Here is a 16,772-nt window from a genome sequence, read left to right on the forward strand (position 1 = left end):
CTAGGTCATAGATCACAGAATTGCTTGATGATTATAGAGTTAGAACTGAAGGAAGCTGTGAACACAGACCTGATTCTCTTGTATCTATACCTAATCCTCTTGTGTTCATGAATTACAAACATTTGTAAAGAAATATGGCACTCAGTAAATATTTGTTCAATAAATAAGTGAATGAAACCTGAGAGTTCCATAATGTATTAAATAAATTTTCTTATGTGCTCTTTCCCTGTGTGATATTAGGAAATATCCAACTTAAGATGTAATTCATGAAATGTTGAAAATTATATTTACATGTAATTGGAAAAAAATAAAATGCTATTAAGGTGGGGGGAAAAAGAAAAATGTAATTTATAAATAATCATTTGTATCCTTGAAAATGTTATGAAAGTCTACTGGTCACGAGAGAATTAGCTATAGAGGCTTCAAGTAGAAAGAGAGAGTGTCAAGTCTGTGTCCACAGCTTTCTTCAGTTCTAATTCTATGCTCCCCTACCCAGTAAACACTCCCTTGGAACAGAGACAGAAAAAAGCAGTTCAGCCAATCTAACCAGCCTTCAAAGCAGGTCTGAACTATATGCAACATCCCCCCCCCCAAGTTTGTTACATATTATTATTTCTAAGGATATTTTCTGTAAATCCTAATCCCATTTATGGAATTGGATTTTTTTTTTTAGCATCACTTCTTTTACCCTTCTTTACCGTCTCTCTGGATGTGTAGCTCCATCATTACTTTGGAATCTGTATCTTTTTGAGAACTATAGAATCTAGATCTTAAGGCAAACATTTTCAGAAAGTAAATTCTTCCTTTTTATATATTTACATCATCATTATAAAATGACATACTGGGGCAGCTAGGTGGCACAGTGGATAGAGCACCAGCCCTGGAGTCAAGAAGACCTGAGTTCAAATCCAGCCTCAGACACTTAATACTTACTAGGTGTGTGACCCTGGGAAAGTCATTTAACCCCAATTGCCTCACTTAAAAAAAAAAATGACATACCTAAATTTGCTTACAATGTATAGGATTAGTTGTGACCCTGAAATGGACAGTGCCATAGGAAATAAATTTATACTTTAAATTACTTTTAAAAAATTAAATAACCATGATAGGAATGAGAGACCCCATTAGAGAAAATTTACCTATATCTACTGTTACTATTCTTATAATGCAATTAGAGAATATCTATCTTTTTATCTAATATCTAGCAAGAAGTCAATATTTAGTTGGGGCTTTTGTTGTTGTTTCAGTTTGGTTTTTTGGAGACTGGGCCTATTTGACCCAGGCTGAAAGTTCAGCAACCACTAATGGGCCCAGTTCCAGTAAAGATTGGCACATAACTGTAAGAAATTATGAGCAGGCGGATTTCAGAGAAACCTGGAAGAACTTGCATAAACTGATGAGTGAGATCAGGAGAACATTGTACACAGTATCAACAACATTGTGTGTTGATCAACTGTGATAGACTTGATTCTTCTCGGCAATACAATGGTCCAAGATAGTTCCAAAGGACTCATAATGAAAAGTGCTCTCCAAATCCAGAAAAAAAAAGAACTGTTGAATCTGGATGCAGAGCAAACCATACTATTTCTATTGTTTTTGTTGTTTTTCTTTGAGGTTTTTCCTTTTTGCTCTGATTCTTCTCTTATTACATGACTAATGCAGAAATATGTTTAATGTGATTGTACATATATAACCTATATCCGATTACTTGCTGTCTTGGGGAGGGGAGGGATGGAGAAAAATTTGAAACTAGAAATCTTATAAAAACAAATGTTGAAAATTATCTCTAAATGTAATTGGAAAATAATAAAATACTTATATAGGGGGAAAAAAAAGATTGGCACATAAGCTTTCTCCTGCTCTGTTTTTCCAATCTTGACTGATTCATTCCTCCTTTGGCAACCTTGGTGGCCCTCCACTCCCAAAGACTCATCATATTGGTGCCAGGGTCACACAGCTCCTAAGTGTCAAGTGGCTGAGGGCAGATTTGAACTCAGGTCCTCCTGAATCCAGGGCCAGTGCTTTACCCACTGTACCACTTAACTGCCCCAAAACATTCTTTAACTTTGCAGAATTTGCAGGCAACAATGGTTTGGTTTTCAGATAAAACATTTGAATTTCCTATAACACTTCAGTAGGATTTATGTCTATAGCAGTGTGTTTGTACATATGAAGACTTCTTGTCTGACCATCCTTCTTGGTTTTCTATTCTGTATCTTCATCCAAGTCATGCCTGCTAACAAGGGTCTGCCCTGGGCCACCTTGTCTTCTACCTCTATACTATCTCAATTGGTAAAATCATCATCTCCCTTGGATTAAATTATCTCTCTGCATGTGGTTTTAATATCTATTATCCGATGTGTCCAAAACTTTCCCTCCAAATCTTCCTTTCTTCCCAGCTTCTTGGTTACTCTTGAGGGCAGCTACCTTCCGGTCTTCACTCTTTTCTCAACACATGTGCTGTCAAGTCCTGTCAATTCTGCCTTTACAATAGCATTCAAATTCTCTTCACAATTCCTGGTGCAAGCCTTCATCCCTTCACTCCTAGACTACTGCAAGAGCCTTCTGATTGGTCTCCCTGCCTCATCTCTTTCCACTGCAGTCCATCTTCCACTCAGTTGCCAAAGTATTCTTCCTGAAATATAGGTCTGGCCATGTGACACACTCCAGCCATAAATTCCAGTAGCTCCCTCTTACATCCACGATCAAATACAGAACTCTCTGTTTGGCTGGTAAAATCTTTCACAGCCTGGCCCTTTCCTGCCTTTCCAGTCTTCTTATTTTTTACTTCCCTGTTTATATTATGTTCCAGGGACATTGGCTTTCTTGCTATTCCTCGAACACAACACTCCATCTCCTGACTCAGTCCTTAATTCTAATGCCTTCCCTCTGCTAAAATTATTTCCTATTTATCCTGCATGTAACTTGGTCTTCATATTTGTTTGCATGTTGTCTCCCCCATTAAATCATAAGCTTCTTGAGGGGCAGGAACTATTTTTTGCCTCTTTATGTGTATCCCCATTGCTTAGCACAGTGCCTGGCACACAGTAGGTAGTTAATAAATGTTTACTGCTTGATTAATAATAAAATGTTCCACCGGGCAAACTGAGTTTAGCTTTATAGACCTTTTATTTTCCTTGCCCTTTGGATCATTTCAAACAGAAAATGAAATCTTTACAGATGGGTTTGTATACTGCTAAGTTATTTGAACATGAACTAAAACACATCTCTACATCTTCTCTTAAGAAATACAAGGAAGTTAGAAATTAACTACATCCTTCTGGTGTAAAGCATGTTCTCCTTCTTGCATCTTACTATTTGTGTTGGATGGAATTGCTGAAGCATAGGTTCTTATTATCTCTGAAGCTGACTAGAAAATCTAATTCCTAGAGTTGAAGGACTAGGAACTCAAACTGAAATTAAGAGCATTCCAGACATTTAGGTTCCACTTACTTAAACTCACTTTGTTTCCAGGTACTGCTCTGCTCTGCTGAATGGAAGCATCATGATCACTTGTTATATTTCTTTCTTCCTCATGAGGGGAAAATGGTGCAGATGTCATGGCAGTTTAATGGGACATGGACCTTAGTGAGATGAACCTATAAATAGGCTAGAGTGGTGCTCTGTGGCCTAGATTAAAACAGTGTTCTTTTGTGCCTAGCAGAAGGCAGCCTTTGGCATAGGTTTCTTATTTCAAAGGTGAGGCAGCATCCCTTCATGATGGCAATGAATTAAATACTCCATTATCCTATCCTGGACTTTCAGTGTGTTCTTGCATTACCATCTCTACTCATCTACTATTTAATTCATTAAACCTAGGCAAAATGGTGATACTTGGGCTGATAGAGAAGACATGGAGTTCCATTTCAGTAACCTTTCCTACTCAAACCTATCTTTATTTCTCTTCCTTCAGAGAGAGACGTTGCTACGGCAGCTAGAGACTAATCAGCTAGACATCGATGCCACATTGGAAGAGCTGTCAGTGCAGCAAGAGACTGAGGACCAAAACTACGAAATGTATGTCAGCTAAGCTTCATTTCTAGAGTTTGATAGGATCTTGGGAGCTCTATGTCACTGACATCTCTCTATTCCTACCCTTCCTCTTCTTCCAGGTTAGGGTCCCAGAGAAGTATCATTTCAGTGTGTTTTTAAGGCTTTCTAGCAGCCCTCTGGAAAAAAATAATGTATATACACCCTTTTTTCTTAATGTGTGTGCTGCCTTTGAGTAAAAAGAAAAAATCATTGACACAAATAATGACAGGTCTTTAGTTAAATACTTCATGCTTTCTAATAAAAACAAAATACCTGCACACAGGGAACTCTAGTGCCTAGTCTGAGATTTTTCTGATGAGAACAATCTTGTTCAGTATGAAAATTGACCTTTTTGTTGTTGTCATTCAGTTATTTCAATTGTGTCCAGCTCTTCATGACTTCATTTAGGGTTTTCGTGAAAAAGATACTAGAGTGGTTTGCCATTTCTTTCTCTACCTCATTTGACAGATGAGGAACTGAGGCAAACAGGGTTAAATGATTTGCCCAGGGTCACACAGCTAGTAAGTGTCTGAGGTTGAATTTGAATTCAGGAAATTGAGTCTTCCTTACTTCAAGCCCAGCACTCTATCCACTGTGTCACCTAGTTGCCCCCAATATATTAGCTGTGTTTTTTTAATTATTAATGTGCAATAAAATATTTAGAGTAAATTAAACTCTTGTCTAGCTTCCTATGTTCTTAAGAGGAAACAAATTAAACTTTAAATGTAACATACCCTATCTTGGAAAAAGAATATCTAGCTCTTTTAGTGTACCTAAACCAAGGCTCCAATCTCCCATGGTTACTCCTAGTTCCTTAGGAAAACAACAGAGACAAACTGTGCTTGAAGGTCAAATGTTAAGCAATCACAAGGATTCTTAAGACTAGATTTTCACTTAGTATTTGAATTGATTAGAGAAAAATTACACTGCCAGAATTCAAGACCACTTGATCTGTATTCATTTAGCATAACCAGTGATAATAGTAACAGCTGATATAAAGTGCTTTAAAGTTTACAAAGTGCTTTATGCCAAACAGTATGCCACAGCAGAGAGGATGTTAGATTTGGTGTCGTTGAGCCTGGGTTCAAATCCCAACTCTGACAATTCCTATATGATCATGGATAAGTCATTTAACCACTCTGAGAACTATTGAACTAGTCTCCAAAGGCTTTTCCAGCTCTAAATATATGATCCAATAACTACTTGTGAGATAATAATAACCATACAGCCTCTGAGCAGTTTTTTTTAAAAAAGGACAGTGGCTGATGCCCACACACAGTTTAGTGTTCTGATTGCCACACACTTGGTGCTATTTGGTCACTAATGGACTGTGACATAGTTTTGCTGACTTGAATCATTTCATCGAGGAAATGATTATATGGTTATCAACCATTATTGTCCTGGAAAAGAAAGAAGTCAACTATAGATACAACCTAAGTGTCTGAACTCTCCAGTAAAGTTTTGAGTTTTTAGTAACTTTAGTTCAACAAATATTTGTTAAGCTCCTCTTATCTAGTAGGCATTGTCCTAGCCCGAAGGGATGCAGAAACAAACAAAAAAAAGAAATATAGGGGGCAGCTAGGTGGCGTAGTGGATAAAGCACTGGCCCTGGATTCAGGAAAACCTGAGTTCAAAATCCAGCCTCAAACATTTGACACTTATTAGCTGTGTGACCCTGGGCAAGTCACTTAACCTCCATTGCCCTGCAAAAAAAAAGAAAAGAAAAGGAAAAAGAATACTAATAACATTTCACTAAAAGGGGGGCGGGGGGCAGCTAGGTGGAACAGTGGATAGAGCACTGGCCCTAGAGTCAGGAGTACCTGAGTTCAAATCTGGCCTCAGACGCTTAACACTTACTAGCTGTGTGACCCTGAGCAAGTCACTTAACCCCAATTGCCTCACTAAAAAAAAAAAAAGAAAGAAATATAGTCCTTACCTTTAAGGAATATACTTACTAGGGAAACATTCCCAAGCTGAAGATTTTTTCTGACTGTTCATTTATGGGACATGTTTCCCAATGTATTAATCTATAGTTATTTTTATGTGGGGTGTTTCTATAAATTTTAAAAGAAGATATTAATTCAACATTTATGGATTTGTTTTATTGTGGCTAATTTGATTTTCATAGAGATTTTAGTGCATCTGCGTCCTTCAAAGGCCAAATTTTATGGCCTTTCAATACTAATGAAGGGCGGGGGCAGCTAGGTAGCACAGTGGATAAAGCACTGGCCCTGGATTCAGGAGGACCTGAGTTCAAAACAGGCCTCAGACACTTGACACTTACTAGATGTGTGACCCTGGGCAAGTCACTTAACCCTCATTGCCTGGCCAAAAAAAAAAAAAAAATATATATATATATATATATATATACAAAACTAATGAAGGGATCTCTGATTACCTTGGGGCTTTTTCCCAGCAAAAATATGGATTTGGGGTGAAGATAAACTTTCTGATTCTTACCAACTAATTAAAGTCAGTCACCAATGTTTTATGCTTGTCTATCCCTTCTTTTTTTCTTTTTTTAAATTCTTTTTTCATTTTGAATTTAAATACAAAATGACCCAAAAAAAAGAATATTTCCATGTACATGGCACAACATAGAGGATTTAATATAAAACCATGAATTTACATTTTAGACTGTTTACTTTAAAAAAAAAAACTTATGTAATAAATACTATACATTGTTTTCAAATCTATCCTGCTTTTTTGCACTTCCAAGTTTTCTTTTGTTCTGTGCTGTGCACTTGTCTATCCCTTCTTTATGAAGATCAAATGGAGATAATAGATATAAAAATGCTTTTAAAAATATAAAGCCTAATATAGAGTGAGTCACTTAACATAATAGATCCTTTGAGAAGTTTGAAAGACTTAGGAACTGACCAATCACAATTTCAGAGGCCTCAGGATGAAACTTGGTACCTACCTCCTGATAGAGAAGTGATGGACCCAGAATACAGATGGTGACTTTTTCCTCCCCCAGACACGGCCAATGTAGAAATTCACTTTGCTTGACTGTGCATGTCTATAACAAGGAATTGGCTGGGGGGATGGGGAAAGTCAGGGCGAGGACGGGGGGGGGGGGGGGGGATGCAGCTCTGAAAATGAAATAAGATTTAATTAGAAAATTTTTTTTAAAACACATAGGTCTGGGGCAGCTAGGTGGCGCAGTGGATAAAGCACCAGCCCTGGATTCAGGAGTACCTGAGTTCAAATCCGGCCTCAGACACTTTGACCCTTACTAGCTGTGTGACCCTGGGCAAGTCACTTAACCCCCATTGCCCCGCCCAAAAAAAAAAACCACATAGGTCTTTTAAACAGACACAGAGTGATGAAAATAGCACTTAGTATTTAATTACCACCATAATTATCTCTCCAACTAGAATGGGATCCGAATCAGTAGGGATGTTTGACAACTAATATTTATGGTTTTAGAAATTTGGACCTGTAGGGGCAGCTAGGTGGCGCAGTGGATAGAGCACCAGCCCTGGAGTCAGGAGTACCTGAGTTCAAATCTGGCCTCAGACACTTAACACTTACTAGCTGTGTGACCTTGGACAAGTCACTTAACCCAAATTGCCTCGCTAAAAAAAAAAAAGAAAGAAATTTGGACCTGGTCAGGTAGGGATCTTGGAATTACTATGTGGTAACTGACAGGTATCCCTGTCTGTATGTGCTAAATTCATGGAGCGAGGTTAGTTTATTTAGGAAATGGTCAGTTGGGGATTTTCATGCCTAGATTGCCCATAACTTTTCTCAGGTTACCATCCAACAGAATTGGCTGCCTTTTGAGGAAACCTGTAAGTTCAACCAAACTAATTGCCTCTTAAAACCTTTCTGATACCAGATTTGGCTGATGGTGTCTGAAAACTGCAAGAGATTAAATGGCTTGGGTGAGAGCTGGAACTTGAGCTTTGGTAGCTACAGAAAAGATTGTTCTAAAGTGTCCAATGTAGATAAATCCCCAGGGGAGCCCGGGGAGGGAGATAATCAGGATTTAACTAGCTGTTCTCCAGGAGGAAGAAAAGTATAGAGTTGAAAATGGTTGTTCCTCTCTATATCTCTTCCTGGCTTTACTCCCAGCCTTGAAATTCAAGGCTTCCTTTAAATCTCTTTTGATTAAACACCAAATAGTTTTATGATGAATTTTGGCTATCACTACAGTCTGTGAACCACATTCTAGAAGGGTTTGCACAATTGTACTATTTTTACTCCTGTCCTGAGAAGAACAATAAATTACAGTAAAACATCTTTCTGGAAAGCACTTAAAAATTTGCATGACTAGTCTTATTAAGTTCCCTCAAAATATCTAACAGGTAGCAGAAATTGTACACAAAAGACTTCTCCAGAATCCTATAGCCAGGGAATACAGAGCATTGCCTCCCACCAGGACTATGCTATGATCTCTAGGTCAAACCTCCTTCCTTCTCTTCTACCCCCTAATTTTTCCCATTCCTTCAAAAATGTAGCTGTAACAATGATTGTCATGTGGATACTAGCAAACTTTTTTGTGGGTACTAGCATATTTTCTTCAACATGACAGTCTGGTTGGAGAGTAGCTACCTATGCACGATTAACTTCAGAATAGTCAAAAAGCACTCTATTAATGCCCAGGCCATCCCTAGGAGAGATGACAAACAAGGTCTTGTCCAATATTACATATGGGAAAGCAACCTTTGAGAATAGTCATTTACACACCATCCTCCCCAAACTCATAAAAAAGCTGATTGTTTCCTCCTTGGCCCAAATGCTGGTGTAGTCCCAATAAAAATTTGAGTACTCCTACCCTGATCCTGTATGGATTCCCACTCTCTTCTCTGCTAAGATTACAAAGATTACCAAAATTACTCTTTTTTTTTTTTTTTTTTAGTGAGGCAGTTGGGGTTAAGTGACTTGTCCAGGGTCACACAGCTAGTTAAGTGTTAAGTGTCTGAGGCTGGATTTGAACTCAGGTACTCCTGACTCCAGGGCCGGTGCTCTATCCACTGCACCACCTAGCTGCCCCCAAAATTACTCTTTAAGGGCAGAAATTCTCTTCCCTTTCCTTTGGTACGCCTTTATAATACCTGGCACAGGACTCTTATTGAATTGCTAATGCATGTTAGTGACATAAGGGATCTAGTAGAATTATAGTAAATGTCTTTTTTTTTTTAATCAAGAGATAACTTGTAACTTAACTTAAACATTAAGATTACCTTAATGTACAGTCCACTGATATTGTCTACCTATCTATGTATGAATAATTCCATCTTCCCCCCCACCCCCCACCCCTGTTCTTTCATTCCTACACATCTGCTGAACACCATACTTCCCCTTATTCTGTATATTTCTCAAATCCCACCTTTTCAAGACTGGGAAAATAAAATAAAGGCTCACCTCACATCTCAATCTAGCCTTTTTCATTAAATTTATTTTGAGCCTATACAGCTTAAAGCCCCTCTAAAATGACTATTATAGGGGCAGCTAGGTGGTGCAATGGATAGAGCACCAGCCCTGGATTCAGGAGTACCTGAGTTCAAATCCAGGCTTAGATCCTTGACACTTACTAGCTATGTGACCCTGGGCAAGTCACTTAACCCCAATTGCCTCACCAAAAACAAAACAAAACAAAAAAATGACTACTATAACAAAGCAGATGTTATACTTAATAAGAACTAATCCATAGAATGAAAATTGTTCATTTATATTATTTTAATTTATAATTTTCCTTTAGGACTTCTAAATGTTAAGAATGTATTGGGGCAGGGGCGGCTAGGTGGCGCAGTAGATAAAGCACCGACCCTGGATTCAGGAGTACCAGAGTTCAAATCCAGCCTCAGACACTTGACACTTACTAGCTGTGTGACCCTGGGCAAGTCACTTAACCCCCATTGCCCCGCAAAAAAAAAAAAAAAAAAAGAATGTATTGGGGCAGCTAAGTGGCGCAGTGGATAAAGCACTGGCCCTGGATTCAGGAGTGCCTGAGTTCAAATCCAGCCTCAGACACTTGACACTTACTAGCTGTGTGACCCTGGGCAAGTCACTTAAACCCCATTGCCCCGCAAAAAAACAAACAAAAAAAACATAATTAGAAAATATTTTTTAAATAAATAAAAGATAACATTACATTTTAAAATTAATTCAATATACATATAGCCTGAAGGAATCCTTATGTATGGATTAGTGGACCTCTACTTCTTTTTGAGTTTGACACTGCTATTTTCATTAGCTTGGGAGAAGGAAAATCTTCTAAGGACTATTTTTACAGTAACTGAAATATCTTTTCACTTCAACCTCATCTTTATACTTAGGAATTTCAGCATATGTAGTAATGTCCCCCAAATACCCAACCTAATAGGTCATGGAAGTTGAGAATATTATTTTTGCCACACGGAGGCTCATACCTTAGATCTCACCATCACACATAACTGCTTCCTTCAGGAGCCTGAACTGTGGTATTAATCTCCTGCTCTGCCTCACCATGAACTACTCTTAATTCTCAACAACTTGTAACTAGTCTACCCCTCCCTTTTCTCTCAGCCTATCCATCACCCATGTTCTAGCCTCCCTTTCCTCTCTTCACCATCTTTAGTTGACCAGCTCAGTTGTTAGCCACTGAATCTCTTGCCCCTTTTCCATTGTCCCATTTTTGTCAAATACTAGGAGTGCAGCTAGGTGACGCAGTGGATAGAGCACAGGCCCTGAAGGTGGGAGGACCTAAGTTCAAATCTCACCTCAGTCACTTAATAGCTGTGTGACCCTGGGCAAGTCACTTAACCCCAATTGCCTTAAACATCCAGGGCCATCTCCATTTGTCCTGATATATATCTTACCACTGGACCCAGATGGCTCTGGAAGGGAGAGTGAGGTTGGTGACCTTGCACAAGCCCTCCCTCTTAAATCCAATTCAGTGAAAGTCCTAACATCACCTCCCAATGTCATGGTCCTCTTCAAAAAAAAAAAGAATGAAAGACAAACAACAACAACAAATACTAGGTTTCCCGAAATGTCCACCTTTACCCCTACTCTTGTACTCCTGAAAATATCAGAATGAATGCACACAACCATCATCTCTACTTGCTGCTTCCACTTTCCATTCATTGCTCAGTTCCTTTGTGGAAGAAAAACTCTACTCTTTGCCTTCCACACTTTGTAATATGCCTTCTAATTTACCAGCTAGTTGGTGCAGTAGACAGAATGCTGGGCCTGGAGTCAGGAAGCCTCCTCTTCCTGAGTTTAAATCCAGCCTCAGACACTAGCTGTGTGACCCTAGGCAAGTCACTTAACCCTATTTGCCTCCATTTCCTTGTCTGTAAAATGAGCTAGAGAAGGAATTGCAAAACTACTAAAGTGTCTTTATCAAGAAAATCCCAAATAGGGTGACAACAGTCAGATACAACTGAAAAACAACCAAACAACAACGACCATCCTTCTGTCACCTAGTTTTTCAACCTTTCAGTCATTTTGCAGCTGTGATTCTCCTGTCTTCCTCACCCTTTATAGCATGTTGTCTTGTTGGTTTTACCTTTACAACATCTTACCTTTTTTCACATGCCTGCTAACTTATTTCAGGCCCTCATTATCAATTGCCTGGACAATAACTTCCCACTTCTCCCTTATTCAATTCTCCCCCTTCTTCAATCCATCCTCCACAGAGCAGTTAAAATAATTTTCCTTAAGCATTGTTGTGACCATGTCACTCTCCTGCTTCCTGTTGCCCTTAGAATAAAGTAGACACTCATCAGCTTAACACTTATAGTCTTCTAAAATCTGGTCCCCACCTGCTTTCCTTACTTTATATCATTTACCTTCAAGTGTTCTATTGAATTATTAGCTGTCCCCTGAATTTGACATTTCATCCTTCATCCCTGTGCCTTTGACCAAGTTGTCCCAAATATTGCGTACCCTCATAATCCTTAACTTCATTCAAGGCTCAGTTAAGAGGTCACTTACTTCATGAAATCTTCCCTAATCTATTTGATTATCACTACTCTCACCCTACCTCAACTTACGTAAAGAGAGAGTGTGTAAAATATAAGCCTTTTGAGACCAAGTCATTTTTGTATCCTCAATGTTGTGCATATAGTAGGCACTTTATCATGTATGCTGAATTTAAGTGAAGTTTAAAAAAAACTTATTTTCTTCCAGGTGCATATAATGTATGCATAATATAAAAATATACATGTATAAGGCTGGTTTTACTGTGTCCAGTTTGTTCAGCATCGTAGATCATACGTTCAGAACTGGAAAGGACCCTAAACACAATCAAGTCCAACTGCCTCATTTTATAGATAAGGAAATTAAGACTCAGAGAGGTTGGGACAACTAGGTGGCACAGTGGATAAAGCACTGGCCCTGGATTCAGGAGTACCTGAGTTCAAATCCGGCCTCAGACACTTGACACTTACTAGCTGTGTGACCCTGGGCAAGTCACTTAACCCCCACTGCCCCGCAAAAAAAAAAAAAAAAAGACTCAGAGAGGATAAATGACTTGCCCAGGTCTCACAACTAGTAATTGTATGGAGCTAAACTTAAACCAAGATCTTTCTTATTCCAAATCCAGTACACTATACACTACACCGTTTTGATAAATTTGTTCACATATGTACTATGTATGTGGTGTGTATGTAGTGCCTCATGTGAAGCTTAAAGAAATCAGGGAGCTTATTAAGGCCATCTTTTCACTTTGGGATCTAAATATTCGACAACAACAAAAATTCTGTATTACTCATGGGAAAATCATCAGGGAAATAGAGCTGAATAGACATTTCTGAGGTCCCATCTCAGTCATTTGTAGTAACTTTTAGATCAAGAAGTCAGAGGTATTGTAGTGTAGTGGATAGAGTGCAGAACTTTGAATCAGAAAGACCTGCATTTGAAACCTGCTTCAGATACTTACTAAATGTGTGATCCTAAAAGTGTATGAATTTAACCTTTCTGAGTCTCATTTTTTGTTTGGTTTTTTTATAAATTTATTTATTTAGAATTTTCCCTAAGTTACATGTAAAAACAAATTTTCACATCAATTTTTTAAAACTTTGTGTTCCACGGGGCAGCTAGGTGGCGCAGTGGATAGAGCACCGGCCCTGGATTCAGGAGGACCTGAGTTCAAATCCGGCCTCAGACACTTAACACTTACTAGCTGTGTGACCCTGGGCAAGTCACTTAACCCCAATTGCCTCACTTAAAAAAAAAAAAAAAACTTTGTGTTCCACATACTCTTCTTCTCTCCCTCCCCACCCCTCCTTAAGAACTCAAGCAGTAGGGGCAGCTAGGTGGCACAGTGGATAAAACACTGGCCCTGGATTCAGGAGGACCTGAGTTCAAATCCAGCCTCAGACACTTGACATTTACTAGCTGTGTGACCTTGGGCAAGTCACTTAACCCTCATTGCCCTTCAAAAAAAAAATAACTCAAGCAGTTCAATAAGTTATCCATGTGCAGTCATGCAAAACACTTCCACATTAAGACTAACACAAAAAATTACACTTCAGTCTGTATTCAGATACCATCAGTTCTTTCTCTGTAGATGGAGTGCATTTTTCATAAGTGCTTCTGATAGCATCTTGCTCATCATTTTTTACAGCACAATAGTGTTCCATCCTAATCTCATCCCACAATTTGTTCAGCCAATCCCCTATGGATGGACATCACCCCAATTTCTAATTCAATCTGAGCCTCATTTGAAATCAGTGATATCAGTTTTTACCTCACATGGTTGTATCAAATGAGAGAATGTATGTTAAGTGCTTTGCAAACCTTAAAGTACTCTATGAATTTCGGTTATTATTATTGTTGCCACTGTCTCATTTCCTTGACTTACTGTATTTCAGATTTCTGGAAATGATGGAAGCAAGAAGTCGAGGGCATGCATCTCCATTAACAGCTAATGGACAGAGTCCATCCTCTGGTTCCCAGTCACCCATTGTGCCTCCTAGCACAACATCCACAGGAAGCTCCAGTCCCAGCACACCTCAGCCAGCCCCTCAACAGCTTCTTCCAAATTCTGCTACCTGCCCCTCCCTTCCACCTTCCATGTCCCCTGTGCCCCCACCAGAGGCACAAACCCAGGCAGCTTCCCCAGCTACTGTTGCCACCTCCCCAGGCCCACCAGCCCCAGCACCGCCCCAGCCTCAGCCCCAGCGTCGAAGCATCATTTCAAGACTTTTTGGAACTTCACCAGCTTCAGAGGCTACACCTTCACCTCCTGGTAAACATTGAGTTTCCTATAACTGGGGCACTCTTGTAGATGTGCATATTTAGCCGGCATAATAGAATAGCAGCCTCAGTACATTTGGATATAGCAAGTTCTTCCACCACCTAGCCTATGTTATTTAAAGAGATTTTGTGACCCAACAGTTGAGAAATCACTTGGTGATTTCAGAAACCTTGAGGTCCTTTCAGTTCCTAGAGTTTCCAATGGTTGCCTTAGACTTCCTCTTCTTTTTTGTTTTTGTTTTTGTTTTTGTTTTATACATCATGGCTTTTGCTAGTCTGTTAACTTGTTTGTGTTGAGGTTGCCTTGCTCAAAATTATGACTGTATTTAAGGTAACATGCATGAAGATGGGTGGAATACCGTCTGAATGAGCCCTTAGGCAGCCTTTGTCAACAGTGGGCAATCCTTGCTCCCTCCCGAGAGTGATCAGATCCTTAGGTATATACTTAGCTCCTGGTTTCTTATGTGAGTATCTACACTTCATGCAGAGCCTGCCCACTCTGTAGAAGCACCAGCAAAAGTCCAGAGTGTTGAAGATTTTGTTCCTGAAGACAGTCTGGATAGGAGCTTCCTAGAAGATACAAATCTGAAGGACGAGAAGAAAACCAGAACAAAGGTTGAGCATGAAAGTGACAGGTAAGAGAGGTTAGATAAATCAGGCTTCTCATTTCATTCTTTTTTTTTTTTTTTTGCAGGCAATGGGGGTTAAGTGACTTGCCCAGGGTCACACAGCTAGGAAGTGTCAAGTGTCTGAGGCTGGATTTGAACTCAGTAACTCCTGAATCCAGGGCCAGCGCTTTAACCACTACGCCATCTAGCTGCCCCCTTCTAATTTCATTCTAGTCTAGATGCAAAAGTTCCATCAAGTTTAATAGTTATAGTTTTTGAGGATTTATTCCAAATTCTTGCCTACAATTATAGCTGCCATTCGCTGCCTTCATTTCCTTCATGAGTTTTCTGCTTATTACTCCTTTGGGAGTAAAAAAAAAAGCTTCCTGTTAGATCCCAAGTGTTCCTCCAGCACTGTGGGTTCTGCAAGTGCCAACATTTGCATTTGCTTTCTCAGAGTAAGAGCTGCCTTCGTTCTAAACTATTAAATCCTTGACCAGTCAGAGGGGAAAGAGCTCTGATGCTGATTGTTTTATATCCAATGTCTTTGCAAAGTAGATCTTGTCATATGATTTTTAAGAATTCAAAGGATCTGAGTCAAATTGATATAAAGCTGGTAAGAGCATTAAACTTAGGCAGGGTAGTTAGTGCAGGGGGTCGGGAGGCGGGGTGGGAAATATGCTGTAACATGTTGGAGCATTGAAGAGTACTGTTAGTTGGGAGTCCCATGGTTAAGTATCTCTAAAGGTTTTGGCTCTAATGCTTAATGCCTGACAGGCACCTTGATCTCTAGCATATTGTGACTGAAACTTACTTGCTTGGACAGATTTGCCAAACATGCAGCATAAGGATTTCAGAGTGAGAGGGACTAAGACAGGTTATTCTCAAATTGGTGACCCATCTCCCAGGTACCATCTGTTTCCCAGTTTTCAGAGAGTATGAGTTCTTTTTAAACAATTACTTAATATACTGAGCATCTATTCAGAATTGGAAGGGATATGTACTTAATTCTTGCAGAGAGGAGGAGAGGATTTCTAGTAGAAAAATCTTTAAGGAAAAACATTAGGCAGCCCTTGGAGAAATCAGGTAACCACAGATCTCCATTTTTAATTCAATAATTGTTTCCAAAGCCATAATAATGATCTGACAAGAGAGGGTTAGAGATTCTTAGGCTATAAGAGGACATGTATTCTCACTTCACTTGAGGTAATTAACAGCGTTTTTCATGGGCCAGTCATTGTTTCTGAGACAGGATTTAGGGAACATTGACTGTGTCCATTTCATAGAAACAATAAGGTTGAGGCAGGTGGTTCTTGTGAGGTTTTTAATCACTGAATGCTACCCTAGGTCACTGAAAAATACTCCTTTACAATTGGATCAGTAACTCTTGGTAAGATATAAAAGAAATCGGGGCAGCTAGGTGGTGCAGTGGATAGAGCACCGGCCCTGGAGTCAAGAGTACCTGAGTTCAAATTCAGCCTCAGACACTTAACACTTACTAGCTGTGTGACCCTGGGCAAGTCACTTAACCCCAATTGCCTCACTTTAAAAAAAAAAAGATATAGAAGAAATCTTGTTTTCAGCCCTAGAAAACCACTGCACTATATAACATCGTGCAATGAAGATCACAGAGCTTATGGGGGAAATGAGATTGAGGCACAACACTTTAAAACTTCATCAGTGACACATAAAAAATGATAGGCAACTAATAAATAGGCACCATTTTATTCATGTCAAATGATTAGAAAATGCATAAATAGTGGCTGTGTCATTGACCTCAGAGGGCAGGCTGAAACTCCAGGCCTAAAGGCTGCCATGGCAAAAGGTTGAGGGGTGAAGAGTGAAACCAGCCTTTCTCTGCCCACAGCTCCTACCACACCAGAAGATGTGCAGTAAATATGGCACTTTACCTTGACAAAGACCTGAAGTTTGCTTGTG

General features: G+C 39.3%; 1 protein-coding gene across 2 annotated transcripts in view; it reads left to right on the forward strand.

The window, feature by feature from the left end:
• RABL6 (RAB, member RAS oncogene family like 6) overlaps window positions 1-16,772 on the forward strand; it is a 90,403-nt gene that overhangs the window by 59,428 nt on the left and 14,203 nt on the right. For both annotated transcript variants that reach the window (XM_043983631.1, XM_043983633.1), the window contains 3 exons: window positions 3,914-4,017; window positions 13,842-14,218; window positions 14,714-14,861. In XM_043983631.1, coding sequence (XP_043839566.1) covers window positions 3,914-4,017; window positions 13,842-14,218; window positions 14,714-14,861 — 629 coding nt within the window. The remainder of the gene's footprint in view (window positions 1-3,913; window positions 4,018-13,841; window positions 14,219-14,713; window positions 14,862-16,772) is intronic.

This window comes from Dromiciops gliroides, chromosome 2 (genome assembly GCF_019393635.1).
Source record: "Dromiciops gliroides isolate mDroGli1 chromosome 2, mDroGli1.pri, whole genome shotgun sequence".
NCBI lineage: Eukaryota > Metazoa > Chordata > Mammalia > Microbiotheria > Microbiotheriidae > Dromiciops > Dromiciops gliroides.